This window comes from Gymnogyps californianus, chromosome 1 (assembly GCF_018139145.2).
Source record: "Gymnogyps californianus isolate 813 chromosome 1, ASM1813914v2, whole genome shotgun sequence".
Lineage (NCBI taxonomy): Eukaryota > Metazoa > Chordata > Aves > Accipitriformes > Cathartidae > Gymnogyps > Gymnogyps californianus.
The window spans coordinates 203,931,808-203,946,754 of NC_059471.1; the positions used below are offsets into that span (position 1 = coordinate 203,931,808).

The window sequence follows — 14,947 nt, forward strand, 5'->3', positions numbered from 1 at the left end:
GGGGCTGCGCAGCCAGTAAAGTCTCAGTAATCCGATTTACTCCGCCTGACGTCCTGAGCTGACCGAAGGAGCACGCCGCCAGCTCTGGCGAGCAGCTGCTTTCCCTCCCGCCGAGCCCCCACGTCCGTTTCCTTGTTGCATTGTCTTCCTCGAGGATTCCTCTCCTCCTCCGTGAACGAACAGCTCCTACTCTCACCCCTGCCGCTCACCTCCGCTCTCCCCTCCGGCTCCCAGAGGCCGTCCCGCCGGGATCACCTCACGCTGCCTCTCGGCGGGGCGGGGACGGTTAACGGCCGGCGCGCGGGGCGGCGGGGCGGGGCGGCGCGCGCGGTCTCCCAGCAACGCGGGATGGCGGCGGGCGAGCAGCAGTGTCGCGACTACCTGCAGCGCCACCGGATCCCCGAGCTGCTCCACCGCCTCGGCGCGCTGCTGCTCTACCACCGCCCCGGTGCGGCACCGCGTCCCGGGGGCAGGGCAGGGCCGGGCCGGGCGGGGCGCCCCGTCTCTGCCTGGGGAGCTGTGGAGCCCCCGCCCGCCGCGAAAAGCGGGGTGGGGACGGGGAGGGGGAGAAGGGATTGGATCACTAGCTGATTGTCCTGCATCTGCGGGCGATTTTACTTCTTTGCAGAAAGGCCACGCGAGTTCCTGATCCAGGCGCTGGAAAGGGTGAAGGCTGGAAAACGAGCTGAGGGGGAGTACCCTTACCTCATGGACGAGGCCAACCTGGCTGCCATGTTCAGCTTGCTGGATGTTGTAGGCCAAGGCCACATAACGCCAGCGCAGTACAGAGAAGGTGCGTCTCACCTGAACAGCAGGTCATACTGAAGTGTTTGTGTTTGTTTGCACAGAATTACCGAAATAGTTTCAAAGCTACGCATATATATACTTCAAAAGTATCCACACGTCTGCCAATACACAACCTGGAACTTGGAAAGTTAAAAAGTTACATATTTTTAAGTTACATATGTTTACCTTTTATTATATCTAGGCCACTTTAAGATGTTAAATTTATCTTTCAAAGACTTGCATGGGAAATTCTCTTTTCCGTAACTTTAGCTCTTAAAACGTTGGGACTGAGCACTGAAGATCTGCAGTTTAGAGATGATGTGAATATCACACTGGACGTATTCAAGGAAGAAGTGTAAGTTTAATTGAAAGGGGGTTTTGGGGTGTGAGGGGGGGTATGCACAGGAGATATTTTACTGAGGTTTATTTTTTATTTACAAAACTATGTAATGAAAGGACTTGCTGGTTTAAGCTTAACCCATTTACTTTGCACTGCAAGATTTAAAAAGGTCATTTACTGCCCAGCCTTGCTTGGCTCGCTGTAACCAGAACCAAACTCGGCATTTTCCTCCACCATCTCCGTTCCAGGATCCTCTCAAAGCAGACCTCTCAGCTTGCTTACCCCTCAGGTCAGACAGACAGTCATCAGGTAGCCCAGGGGTTTGAATACTGATCTAGAAATGTGAGAGAGTGTTGTCTTCCTTGCCAGAGGTAGTAACACAGCTGTAGATGAAACAAGCTCACAGTCAAAATAATTTCTCATGGTCAAGGTATGGTTCTAGGGGTAATTTTTTGGTAACTGTTGCAATCACTGAAAGGTAACTGGAACTAATTATCCTCATTGTCATGTAACCAGAATTCTTTTTTTTCTGTCTTAGGAAGAAAAAGATGCTGGAGAGCTGGGCTGTGTATTAGTTTGAGCAGTGGTCTGCTATATGTATTAAAAACAGGCATTTTGCTCAATTCTTCTGGTTTGTCAGCTGTGGATAGCCAATTTTAAGCAGTACTCTCTTTTTCTCATTTACTCTCCCCGCCTTTGAGCAATCAGCTGAAAAGGACAATGACAAGAACTTGTTCATCTTTACCAGGCACCGGAGGGGTATCTTTTGAGAATTGCTTTTCTTAATGGAATTAAATGGTTAAAAAAAAAAAAGTAGATATCTCTTTTACACAACTAAAATAATGTTTTGGAGTTTCCTCCTTCATGTTGTAGCTTACAGTAAGGGGTTGTTACTTGTTGGCTCGTTACCATTGAATAAAACTAACTTTAAGAGTTGAGCTGTTTCTTAAGTTGGTTTTGTTTTTTGGGCTTGTTTTTTTTTAAAGGAAAGACCAACTTCAAGTTATGACAAATGTCCACAGTTTAAGAAAGGTAGCACTTCCAAGTAAAATGCTATTTTCAAACTTACAACACAGTATTTACGCAATTTTTGAGGAGAAACTTTAAAAAAAAATTAGGAAAGACTCTGGTACAGCAAAGAAGAAAAAATTGGAATTAGTATGAATAAAGAAAACAAAGTAACATATTCCTTCATTCCCTCCGTGTTCTGTTTATACACATTTTAATACAGAACATCCATTACCTGGGATTTAGAGATGTAAAACATCTGTGAGTTGTGACTGTGTTTGGTCCACCTGTGGGTGGACCAGTGCATAAGGAAGAGTTGTCCATATTGCACACAGGTGTATTTACATTGTAAATACTCTGTATTCCTTAGAATGATGTTACAGCACACCACATTGACAAGGCAGATATATTCATTAGAGACAAAGACAGTTTTAGCTTCTAAATGCAATGGCAAGGTGGCTATGGAAAATAAGATCTGTGCAGTTTGAAACCAAGTCAGTAGCATTTTGAATTTTTTTTTTAAGCTGTATTCAATAAGGCATAAGATTAGATTAAACCAATCATTCTGCATACAGGATTGAAAAAAATAACCCAACTATATTACAACATATTTGCTTTGCTTTTGTTTGAAATAAGTAATCTAGACCAAGTTATGAACCATTTCTGAAGAAGTTTTTATTTCCCTGTATTTGGCCAACTAGCTCTCAAACTGAGAAGAATCTCAACATCCTTTTGAGCTAATTTATAAACTCCAAGTTCATTTAGTGCTGCTGCTGCAGATGGCTGGTTTGGCTTTAATGTTGCTTCATTTTCTGAAGCTGACTGTAGTACATCCTTCAGAAGCAAGGCAGAGCCAATATTCAGGTTCAGGATAATGCAGGCTTCTTTTATGCTAGAGGGAAAAGTTATATGGATTAATATGAGAAGCACCCATGAAATACACTTAATTTTGTGCACACAGTGATTAACAAAAAACCTCCGTGGACTTCTGAAAAGGATCAGAAGTATTGAACTGAGAAGTACTGCTAAGATCAAGGCAAACAGTATATTTGTTCTTACTGTCTAAGCCTTTTCCGTTATGTATGTGTATTTCACAAGCATCAGTATTTTGCCTCCCAGTGCTCGGCATGGCTTTTGCTTCTTAAGTTTTTCCACCAGTATTAAAAATACAGAATAGAATTTACCACTTAATCTGTCTAGCTTTCCCTAACTACATTTTCCCCTAAGATAATTAGGAACTTCTTATTCAGTATATTTTAAGAGCACAACTGAACAGACAGTTGCTAGAACGTGAACATTTTCCCTAATTAATATCATTAGGGAGCAGTCAGATACCCTGTCTTTGTCACATTGTTTCTAGTTTAAATACAACAGATAGCCATGTACCCATTATGCGTTATTTTTTACGGTTCCTTTGTGCATCTGTGTCCTCTTACGCTGGGAATAATATGTATGTATCAATTACCTTTATGAAGGTGATGTGCTCAAAAAAAACTTAAATGTGAAGATGCTATGTGAATATTCCAATTAAAACATGCCAATATATAATCTTTGTCTTCAAGTGTTCAAGACTGAATGCCATGCTCCATATTGATTTAAAAATATTAAGATTTCTGCCCCAATTAGCCTAGGAGTTTAGTGCTGGACTCTGTAGAAGACTGTAGGCTATTTAAAAAAGACTAACCAAAAGAAGGTAGCTTCTTCTCATCAACGAAAGCAACTAGACTGCTATGCAAGGCAATTCTGAGTGGGAACATAGTTTAAAGCAGTCTTTCTTCTAACAATGAAGAAAGTTTCTTGTGCTTTAACTATATCTTTGAGTATGTTCTTTGGCCTCAGTTTTGGAAGTCTGTGCTACTTATATTCCTTCCATAAGTTAATTTATCTAGACATCCTGACTGCACAAAATACTCCAGAACACATGCCACAGTCTGTTGCTGTCTGAGTACATGCTGCAGAATCAAAACTCTCCTAGTTGTAAACACTGGAAGCATAAATGATCCACGTATTTTAAGTGTGGATCAAAACTAACTGTGAAAAAATCTTGGTCATACGTAAAACACATGTACTCATCTGGACATCACTGACTTTTGAAATACCAATAGATCAGAAGTTTGCCTACTTACTGCTTGAAGTAGTTTTCTGGCCTCTTGCAGTAGTGTGAAAATAAAGGGAACAGATTTCTACTCATGTCAAACTGGAGTTGTGCTGCTCCTCCTTCATTGAAATGATTCGCCATAATTATCTGCAAACACAAAGAGGTGTATCTACTGTTTAAGCCAGTCACCGACACCTACACTGTATTGCATAGGTCCCGTTTTGCTGATACCTACTTCCTGATAGATGTATATATCCACTTTCTCTGCAAGCATTTGCCAGAAAATTTTGAACAGTGAGTGACAGAGCTGCTGTTCTAGTTGTAGCAAGCGGTCTCGTAGGGTCAACAACATTGGGCAAGCTGTGCTCGATAAAGACATTACTGCTTGCTCTGCTTGAGATGGTAAAGACAACCACCTGAAAGAAATTATCACACTGAAGTCATTATAATGAAATTATTCATATTACAACTGAAGTTAAAATTATCCTTTAAAAAAAAAATCTTACCATTTACAATGGTTCAGAGAGTTCTCCTTTCCCATTTCAAATCTAAAAGTAATCATAGTCTAATGCTATGTTTAAATTTCATTTAATATTAAACTCATGCTTTAGCTACAAATCTCTGAACATGCCGTTCAAAGGAACTCCATCTAATCTAGAAAATCATTGAGTTGTATTCCTTTTATGAAGTGCTTCAGAAATTCTACTCAGGAGCTTTCAAGAACATTCAAGAAGCCCTATGAGTCTGTGAAGACAGAACAGTCATTCCATGCCATTTCATATTAACTCTTTAATACTACTATGAAGAAAATAATTCTTGTCCAAACTAGAGTGATCCAGAATTTTTCCTAGGGTTTTTAAGATAACACGCCCACTAATTGTGGAGCTACTTTAGAAAACATAGCATTAAAATAGTCTTGAAGTAAGTGTTAAGAGAGTATTCCAAAACTTACTACACTGTGCCATTCCTAGTCAGGAAAATAATTTTGCCTATTAGCTATTCCTGCCTTTATTTACCTCAGTATTTTTAACAGGAAATAATATTGTACTATGGGAAGAGAGTAAACAGACAAAATCACCTCTCTTTTTTGTACAGCCTGGCAGCATCTTTGACCTCTCGGAAGACATGATCTACCTGACGAGTCAGCATGTCATGTTTCAGGCGTTCCAAGAGGTTAATCATTTCGTCAAAGACAGAACTCTCCATCGAAGCCAGCTGCCCTAGCTGTAGTTTACTGACAGCATTACTTTCTGCACGAACCTCCAGCTCGGCCTGCTGGAGCTGCAAGAAGAACTAGAGAAACAAAACCAGATATGAATACTGCAAAAAATAATCTTACCATTTGAACTTTCCATTGGTACTTTAATAGGCATGGTTCTAGAAAACACTCTCCTGACACATTTATAAACTTAAAATGTTAAGATTTTAAAAACACTTTCTTGTCTTTCCCCGTGGTCCTGATTTAGTGCAAAACAAAACACGGTAGTTTAATCCTAGTGATGTATCTGAAACCCATATCAGTTCCAACAGCAGATAGGTAATGGGAATAGATCTAGAGAAATACTAAAGAGATACTTTAAGATTGACAGCAGAATGCTTAAAAAAAAAAAAACAATTTTGACCTTTTTAATGTTTGCAAAAGTAAATTAGAATCTTTAATGATTATTTCTAAAACAACTTACAATTAATTAAATCATAAATTTGCTGGACTGACAACAGCAAGAAAATGGATCGAGTTTAATGTGACACAGTGGTAACAACTTGTTGGTTTTGCTTTTAAGCAGATCAAGACACTCAGGTAGACGCAGCTATGCAACATGAAGGCTACTGTCCTATCAAGTAAAGATTATCCTCTGCTAGAGCCACAGTTTCCTGTGAAGACATTTCCCTAGAAAGTTTATAATTAATGCAGCTTAGATCTCAAACAATAATCTGTCCTTATTTATACATTTTATTAAATCTGAATTTACATCTCATTCTGTTTTTTCAGTAATTAATTCTTCTCAATACACTTAGATAAACAGTGCTGAAAAAAAATGTTTGTTATGAAACAAACATCCAAAGTCCATTTTTAATTTTTTTTTTTTTAAAGTAAAATAATTACTTACTACATTGTCAGCCCAGTCTGCCAACACTGTTGCTATATAGTTAACAGCATTAAGGATTGCACAGTATCGGAATCCTAAGGAAGCTCTAGTCTCTTCCTTCATTACTTGAGTTAATCGTATCCTGAAATCATCAACTAACTCCTTCTGTAGGCCCAGGAACTGTAGTTTTCTGGAAGCTGTTGGAAGATTCTTATACCTGTCTGGAAAGACATTAATAAAATATTTTTAGGCTTTCCAACACTGAATAAAAGCTTTTCAAAAAGAAACATTACAGTCATCTTACCACACAACTTTACACCTGTGAGAACATCATGCAGTATTTAAAACAGCTGACATATTTTAACAATTTCAGGGAAACTACTCAATGCAAAAGCTAAACATGTAAAGAGACGACATTCTTCCTCCTCCTGATTCCACTAGCATTTTCTATTCTAATACTTGAAGCAATATGTGATTATACCACACCATCCAGTGTGGCCCCTAAAGCATACTCACACAGAGTAAAATAAAGCCATTGAATATGCAATTAAGAGTCTCCTGAAAACTTACTTGCTTTTATGTTCTGTCCAAGAAAGCAGACGTTACTTAATAGCTTCTATATTGTCACAGATTCAAAAGGAATAGTAGGATTTTTTTTATTACTGCACTGTAACAAATTCTATTCTCTCAAGTATGAACAAGTTTTAATACACTAAATATCAAATGTATTTTTTAATTATTATTTTGTAAACATGTCACTAGCTCAAGATTATTCATGCTTGAGTTAGTGTCCAAAATACAAAACAAACAGGAAAGCTTTTATTAAACTGCAAACATCACAACTTTGCAACATTATTTGGTGACGACTGCTGACAAAGGATATTTAGTAAAGAAATCTGTTAGCTGAAGTTTTTTTACTATTCATTACAAACAAGAGCAATGCCCATAGATTAGGAATTACCTGTTATAACTAACAACAGAGTCATAAAAGTTTCAGCGCAGTCTGGGACTTTCATTTCATCTACATCAGTGATATCTTTGTATTGCGATATCCATGCAGCCTCTGATGAAAGCATAGAGTCCATTTTCTGAAGAGCAACTGAGATGCACAAAACTTGTAAATTGTTTAAGTTTTAATAAAAAAAAAAATTCTAACAAAACCCCCTCTAAAATATATAAACATAAAAGCCTTATCTCTAGTAAGTTAATTTTACATTTTCAGGTTATAAAAACTACCGATGACTGGCTTCATGCAAAACCAGCTTCAATGTATCTGCATTTGCAATGCTGTTAACAGCTATGTCAGAGCTGACAGGGGTTTTGTTTTGTTTTTTTAATAGTTGGCCTGTTCCTTTCCAATATATTTCCTCTTCATTTCTCAAAAATTAATACCCTTCCCCTATTTCAATTTAAAGTCCATCCTTGTCTGCACACACATAAATATAACATTTGTCTGAAAATAAGCCTACTGGATTCCATACAGCTTAGGGGCAAGAGTCCTACAAACTACAGAAGCACTATTAGAGTCTAACCAATTTTTAGTCAAAATAATCACAGAGTACAAAAATATATATCTCTTATGTAGTAGCCCTGTCCAAGCGACTTATCCTATTTGAGAAGGCTATTTGTGTAAGTATACACATACTTTCTGATTGTGCAATACAAAGGCCAACAAAATCCACTGGAAGTCTTACATTTTTTTTCCACTGTTAGCCACCTTTGGAAGCACGATTCTTCTGACAGAATATGCATGCAACTGGGAAAGCTGCTGAGATAACCATGAACGCTGTATAACTCTCTCTCAAATAGAAGTACCTCATCCACAAGGTGACAAAAGAGTGTATCATCATACAACAGGCATGGAATATCAGCAGCCAGCTTCTCCAAAATCAGCATTACTAGAGCACGAGAGAATTCAAGCTTTTGAAAGAAAAAAGTGAATAAAACGTCAGAGGTAGGAAGTATTAACATGTGCAAACATGTACATAAAACTGCTACTAAACTGAGTTAAGTCTCACCACACACTTAGTGAAATCAGTGGAAGTGGGCTTACACAAATATCTATCGGAAGTTGACTTACACGTTCATATATATAAAACCATGAAACTGCTTACCCCAGCATTCACTGAAGATCCTGCCTTGTCAAGTATTGGCTGGATTTTGTCATCAAGGAACTTTGCATGATTTCCAATCCACATAAGTACTTGTGTTAAATACCACTCAGGCTTATTTAAAAAAGAAAAAAAATATTAAATGGATCCAGACAACATTTATTCAAGTGCTACTAATATTTTAAGACAAAGTTCTAAAAATACCAGTCTCTTGCCCTGCCTTCTCTTGATCTCAGATCACACAAGTCTTTCACTGTGTTTTACTTAGCTTTGATTTTCATAAAAGCAGTATCAGAAGTATTTCTGGATTTGAATTGTCTTAAATGCACCAATTATTCCATTTCTTCTCAAGCAAAAGCTCCATTTTTTATCTCCCCCTTCTCTACTGCTTTCTCACTCATGAGGTCCTCTTTTCTGCTTTGTATACTTTCTCCTGTTCTTCTGTGTGATCTTTATTTCTTGGTACAGCAAAAAGGATGCATTCCTGAGAAAACTCTTCCCACTAGCTCCGTTCTTACTGTCGCTGTACCCAACCTCAACCCCACCTTCCCCCTGGAAGTGGGGAATCTATTACCTTCTCATTTCACATTTTAATGCCTTTAAGCTTTTTCAGTTCCCACACCTAAATATACGGGCTGTAGTTTTTGATGAACACTTCTTTCAATGTTAGTGCAAGCGGAAGCAGTTTCTGTCCTCCTCACTCCCAATAGCCAAAGAACCTTCTGTTGAACTGCACTCACATTCTCCACATTTTGTGTGTCTGTTTCTCACTTCTGTATTAATTTTCAACTGTCTACTGAATTTCATCACATTTGTTTGTTTGTTTTTTGACACTCCCTCCCCAACTTTCCAAGATCATTGCGAACTCTGAGCCTGTCCTCTGAAATACTTGTAACGCCTTCCAGGTTGATGTCTTTCAAATATTTTACATGGGTATTTTCTTTATTCCATTATCCAAGTTATTATTAAAAAACAAACAAACAAACCAACCAAACCAAAACAAAAAAAGCAACCCAAATTTGAGCAAGGCCTTGTTGGAATATCTTTCTGATCTGACGCTATATTACCTGTAAACTTTTCTTCACAAGCTTTTTAGAAAAATAGTTGTTCACCTATTGGAGTTCACAAATTTCATCTCAAACATAATTTTACCATTTGCTTATGAAATAATTATTTTCATGTCTAAAAAACCCTCTTACCCAATAATATATACAACTTTATTTTGAAAAGTACTGTAGTAACAACTATTAAGATTGCAAATATATTTACATTTACCCAAGATTGTCAACACAAGCACACAGACTTGTGCAACTAAACTGTTACAAAACAGCTCTCAAACTCTGCTCCAGATGTATTACAGCAGCATTAATGCATTGAAACCTGTTCTAATGATAATTCTCAGATAAAAATCCTCAGTCTTTGAAGACAATTCATACAAAAAGTCAGTTTCCAACTGGTAAACTGGACATCTCATGTTGTATGTCAATTCAAAAATTTAACCCAGAAAACTAATTATATAACAGTGCCTTTAGACTAATCACATTTTATATACTAATAGCAGAATCCAACAATTTCAGTTACATGAAGGCAGCAAAACACAATGCAAAAAATCAAAGTCACAGCTTTGTACAGCTTTTGAGCTCAAGCAGTAAGGAACAGTGCAAAACAGTTCGCAAGGAGGCACAGGAAATTAATCAAAACTTCTGAAATTATGGGAGTCAGTCTAAGAATGTAGTAATGCTTTCTAAAGGATCTGGGCAACGGGGAAATATTGCCTGGCCCAGAGAAAATGCTTGTGCCTCTGAAAGGTCTCCAAGTGTTGTATTGATGTTTGTCCACACTTAGGTAGGCACAAGAACTGCACAGTTTTGAAGAATCTTAATTTCAGAAAGGAAAGTGTTAAAGCTATACAATTTAAATACAGCAATCTATCGGTTGCTTAAAAAAGCAATTAAAAAAAAAATCAAACTGCTTTCTCCCATACCTTGTTTAAAACATTGGTTTGTTTATTTCCAGTGAAATGATACTTGAATCTTTTCTGAAGAGGATTCAGCATGATCTGTATTGGAAGGATAATGGGTGGCGATGGGGGTAAAGAGTACTTTTCTGGCAATTGTTTAGGTTTGGTTAACAGTTCATCTCTAAGTGTGACAGTCAAGGACGAATTTAAATGTTGAATTCTCCCAACATCGTAATTTCAATAGAATGGGTTTATAAAAATGAACATTTCTTAGTTCTGCCTCACTGGCTGAAGGCAGTATTATGCAATCAATACAATTCCTCAAATATGAAGGATACTCAAAATATTTCAGTTTATATAATATTTAATACAATTCAGGCTGCTAGGGATTATTTATTCAATGACAATACAAGTCACTTAGGAGTTTCCTAAACCAAACTGACTTATCATTAAAAAAAAAGAACACAGAAAACCACCATCATCAATACCAAACGCGGGGGCTGTCCAAGAGACACGCTTATTCGTATTTGTTAAAGGAGGATAAAAGACTCATGAGATTCATAAATGCAATACATGATTTCCCATTTTCATGTAACTGATTTAAGTGACCCAGTCTGCCAGATCAAAATTGTTACCAACTCAGGGTTGTGTAGAATGGCCTTGTATCTTCCCATTCCATGATTTAAAAAAAAAAAAAAAAAAAAAAAAAAAAAGGCAGCCACAATCACTCCAGGAAGAACTGCTTGGTTGAGCTTTAGCTGTGCTTTATTTAATTCACAAAAAAAATGAACAGGATGAGCAGCAGTGCCTCCTGATTAACCTCAAAGGCAGACTACTATTGCTGCACAATGAAAATCCTTCTGTAGTCTCCCCTTTTTGCAAAGTCTCCTCCTGAGACATGTACCTTTAGCGTTCCCTCTTTTCCTTTTGGGATGGGATATATTAAAATGATTAAAGGCTGATTTCAAATGAGGCTATGAAAGGAAAACCATGAACTGTGTAAAATAAAATATACATCACCATTTTTTTATTAACATGGGTAATCTTGCTGAAGTGTGTAAGGCCTGATCCTCATGAAACCTGAACTGTCAGCTACCATGAGATCACTAGATCTGATATGACTTGGAGTTACAATGTTGCTACTGACAAAAGGACAACTTTGGCACCTGGCATTTTCTAAACAAACAAACAAAAACATTCTTATGTTAATACATTACATAAATTCAAATTATCTTCTGTCTTTAGGGAGAACAAAATTTTAAATAATTCTCCATGACAACGTGCATCTCTGACATTTATTATTCTTATTAAAATACACCACAACTATTTAAAAGGATACGAGGTTTGCAATTTCAGAAGCTGACAAAACAACATCTCCAAATTGTTGTATACATCAGGAGCACTGGCTGGTGCAGCAAGGCCAAATGCCTGAGACTGTGGTGGCCCCACAAATGGCCAGCGGAGCTGGGTTAGTACCTCTTCAAAGTCACTGCAAGGCAAAACAAGCACTTTTAACATGAACTTACAGTACAATGCAAAGACGAGGGAGTGACAGTACATCCCTTACCTCGACAATTTGTCCTTAAGAATTTTATGCCAGAATTTAACAGTGGATCTCACAAAAGCAAGAAGATGAGAACAAGATGACTCCTGAAGTTTAATATCCAGTTCTGCCATGAATGCTAGGGTACTAGCTGCCTCTGGAACATTGTTGGTCATCAGGTATTGCTGAATGCTATCGCTATGAAATACAAGAAAAGTCAAGGCCAAAAATTCATTAAAGATAACAGAAAAGAATCATTTGTATATTGAAAAATGAAGACAAAACTTTCTCATATCTAGAATATTTTAATGACGGGACAAACTAGGTTACCAGTCTCAGAACATATACGCAGTACTCAAAAACTTTACCTTAACTCTTCTATTCGTGAAATCCACTTAAGATAGGACAGGTGTCGTTCAATCTCTTCTACTTGACTAATCAATACATCAAGATCCTCCATCCATGGCTGAGCTTTCAGTAAGTGGCTATTGATTGAATCAGATAGAAGAGTTTCTTCCTCTAGAAGCCGACTCAGAGACTTTTTAGAATCTTCTGCACTCTTTAAGGCATTCTGAATTCTTTTAGGGACTTCTGATGAAACTGTAAGTACCTACATTCACAGAGAAGTATTAAGTCTGACATAAAAACAGTGCACTGTGTAGAGTATTACCATTTGAGATATTAATACATTGCTTTAATTTAGTTAAATAAACTTAATCAGTCATACAGCATATTCAGAAGAAGGAAAAAAAAAAAAAAAGATGCTTACCTGTTCTTCTAACTGCTTTTTATTTTCAGATAGCTTATCAATAAGGTTGTCTAGGTTCCTCAGAGAATCATAGTCATTTCCAACTTCTCTTTCCACAAATTCAGAAACATAGTATGGGATATCACAATGATCTAGATCTCTAGTGACTTCTTTCTTTCTAACACCAACAGTTGCCATGTTTTCTTTCTCTGCAATACTGATCATACAATTTCTAATTAGTCACCACTAAGACAGCACAAACAACTATTGATCTATTGAGGACACAAAACTCCATGAAAAGCTGGGAAGTTCAATTTAAATTGAAACTTAAGACATTCAAGAAATATACTGCTTTAAGTGAGACAATTTGCTGGCCTAAGTCTTAGCTGAGATATGACAAAACCTTGCTTATACATCCAGCTGGTTGGATTTTTTTTTTAATTATAGGATTTTCAATTATACATTAATTACTGAAGAGAAATATGCCTGTTAATTTCTTCCTTTCCCCAAAAGTGTGAATTTTATTAAAAATAGTTCAATATATATGCAGCTTCTACATATGTGATATAAAAAACTTCATGAAAAATACTGGAAAAACATTTTTGTGAAATACAAAGGAAAATAATGTTCCGCTTTACCTTTTCATACAGTTTAGGATGTTCCAGAGATATCAATTGCTGACTGACATATTACTAACAAAGTATCCACTCAGGTCTTGCAATGATTTGTAAAGTAGGAGCATCACTGAAATATTTGTAAGAAAACCCACACAATGTAACAGAAGAGGCACTTGCTGATCCACACATTTGGCAGCACTCAAAGAAAACCAGACCTGAAATTGAGAGGACGATCGTGTACAGCGAAACAAAAAAAGGCAACGATGATGAGTGAGTGGCTAGTTCAATTCTCAACTTTATTTAAACATTTATTCTCAACAGTATTTAAAAATGAAATTTATACATTCGCACTTTTATCTGCTACAAGCTTTAATTAAGCGAAAAACTCTATTAAACAGACAACAGGAAAGAGTGAGAAAATGGTGCAGCTGACAAGCCAAAGTTGGAAAACCAATACAGAGCACCAGGAAGAACAAACTGGGAGACCTAGGGTGTTGCTGAGGAAGAAGTGAATAAAGAAAACAGAGTAGTAAAAAGCACCATGCTGTTTGCAGCAATGAAAACAACTAATACCGCAGAAGACTACTCACCAAGTGGTGCTCTTTTCTTACTAGAGGAAAGGATCAGGATACAGGAGAAGAGAGGAACAGGGCACTGGGGAGCATCCTCTAACTATGTCCCTGCTCAAGCACGCAGCTCTGCACCCACCTTACCTGACCTTGAAAGGGCCAGGCCGTTTCCAGGAGCGTTAGAAGGCTCTGCGGGCCCCGGAGAGGCTGTGGGCGAGGCCCCCGGCCGCCCCCGGCCCGGGACAGGCGACGAAGCAGCCCCTTTCCCCGCGAGCCGTTGACGCCTCGGTGAGCCCTTCTTCCCCGCTCCGGGCTCTGCCCCCGAGGCGGCGCCTTCCCTCGCAGGCTGGACGGCGCCCAGCAGGGCCCCGCGAGGGGGCGCAGGCAGCGGAGCTCACACGGGCCCGCCGAGGCAGGCCAGGGCTCCCCTCGCCCGGCCGCTACCCGCCGGAGGGCCAGCTGCAGGGTCAGGTCCCCGCAGCGGCCCCCGGGCCTGCGCCGGTCCCCTCAGCGCCCTCCCCGCGGGGGGGGAACGCACCCGCTGCCCCGGGAAGCCGCTGGCCTGCCCCGCTGACAGGACGGCAGCTCCCTCACACACTGCAGCCCCACCCCTGCCACGTCAGCAGCCCACACCCCCCCGCGGGCGGCGGGTCACGTGCGCGCAGCGCCGCCTGCGGGTGGGCGGGGCCGGCGGAGCGCAGGGCGCACGCGCACTGCCAGCCCCCTTCCCGCAGCCTCTTCGCGGAGCGCGGGCGAGGCGCGCGCGGCGGGCGGTGCCGGCGGCCCTCCGCCAGCAGCGCGCGTGCGCGAGGGCGGCGGGGGGGTGCTCGGTGCGGCGGGCGGCCCCGGTACCGCGCACGGTCTTCCGGCCCTCACACCGCCCCGGGCGGCCGGTGGGTCGCGGTTTTAGGAAGGCTGGGCTCGGCTGGGGTCGAGGAGCAGCTGATTTTGTTCCCGTGTGGAAAGCGTAGTCCTGCTGGTGCAGGAGCTTTCACTGCTTCGTGCTGCTCGAGACACGTCCTCTCCTGAGGTACCTCACGGGCGCGAAGGGCCTTCCACCCAGCACGGCATGCAGCAGCG

At 39.9% G+C, this 14,947-nt stretch overlaps 2 protein-coding genes across 4 annotated transcripts; one reads left to right on the forward strand and one right to left on the reverse strand.

The window, feature by feature from the left end:
• Window positions 1-348: 348 nt before the first annotated feature.
• EFCAB10 (EF-hand calcium binding domain 10) lies at window positions 349-4,523 on the forward strand. Its single transcript, XM_050899629.1, has 4 exons — window positions 349-448; window positions 629-793; window positions 1,057-1,141; window positions 4,478-4,523. The coding sequence occupies exons 1-4, from the start codon at window positions 349-351 to the stop codon at window positions 4,521-4,523; spliced, it is 396 nt and encodes a 131-aa protein (XP_050755586.1).
• Window positions 2,298-14,362, reverse strand: RINT1 (RAD50 interactor 1). Of its 3 annotated transcripts, none has more exons than XM_050899599.1 (15): window positions 14,012-14,362; window positions 13,320-13,513; window positions 12,703-12,898; window positions 12,302-12,543; window positions 11,958-12,131; window positions 11,730-11,879; window positions 10,415-10,571; window positions 8,434-8,544; window positions 8,014-8,239; window positions 7,281-7,418; window positions 6,341-6,540; window positions 5,311-5,525; window positions 4,468-4,648; window positions 4,261-4,379; window positions 2,298-3,026 (listed from the first exon to the last, which is right to left on the reverse strand). In XM_050899599.1, exons 2-15 carry the CDS (start codon window positions 13,325-13,327, stop codon window positions 2,810-2,812), a joined length of 2,334 nt encoding a protein of 777 aa, XP_050755556.1. In that variant the 5' UTR covers window positions 13,328-13,513; window positions 14,012-14,362; the 3' UTR covers window positions 2,298-2,809. The 3 variants fall into 3 exon arrangements, with proteins under 3 accessions (XP_050755556.1, XP_050755563.1, XP_050755572.1); XM_050899606.1 differs by having other exon boundaries at window positions 14,007-14,362; XM_050899615.1 differs by lacking the exon at window positions 14,012-14,362 and adding an exon at window positions 13,889-13,910.
• Window positions 14,363-14,947: the final 585 nt, after the last annotated feature.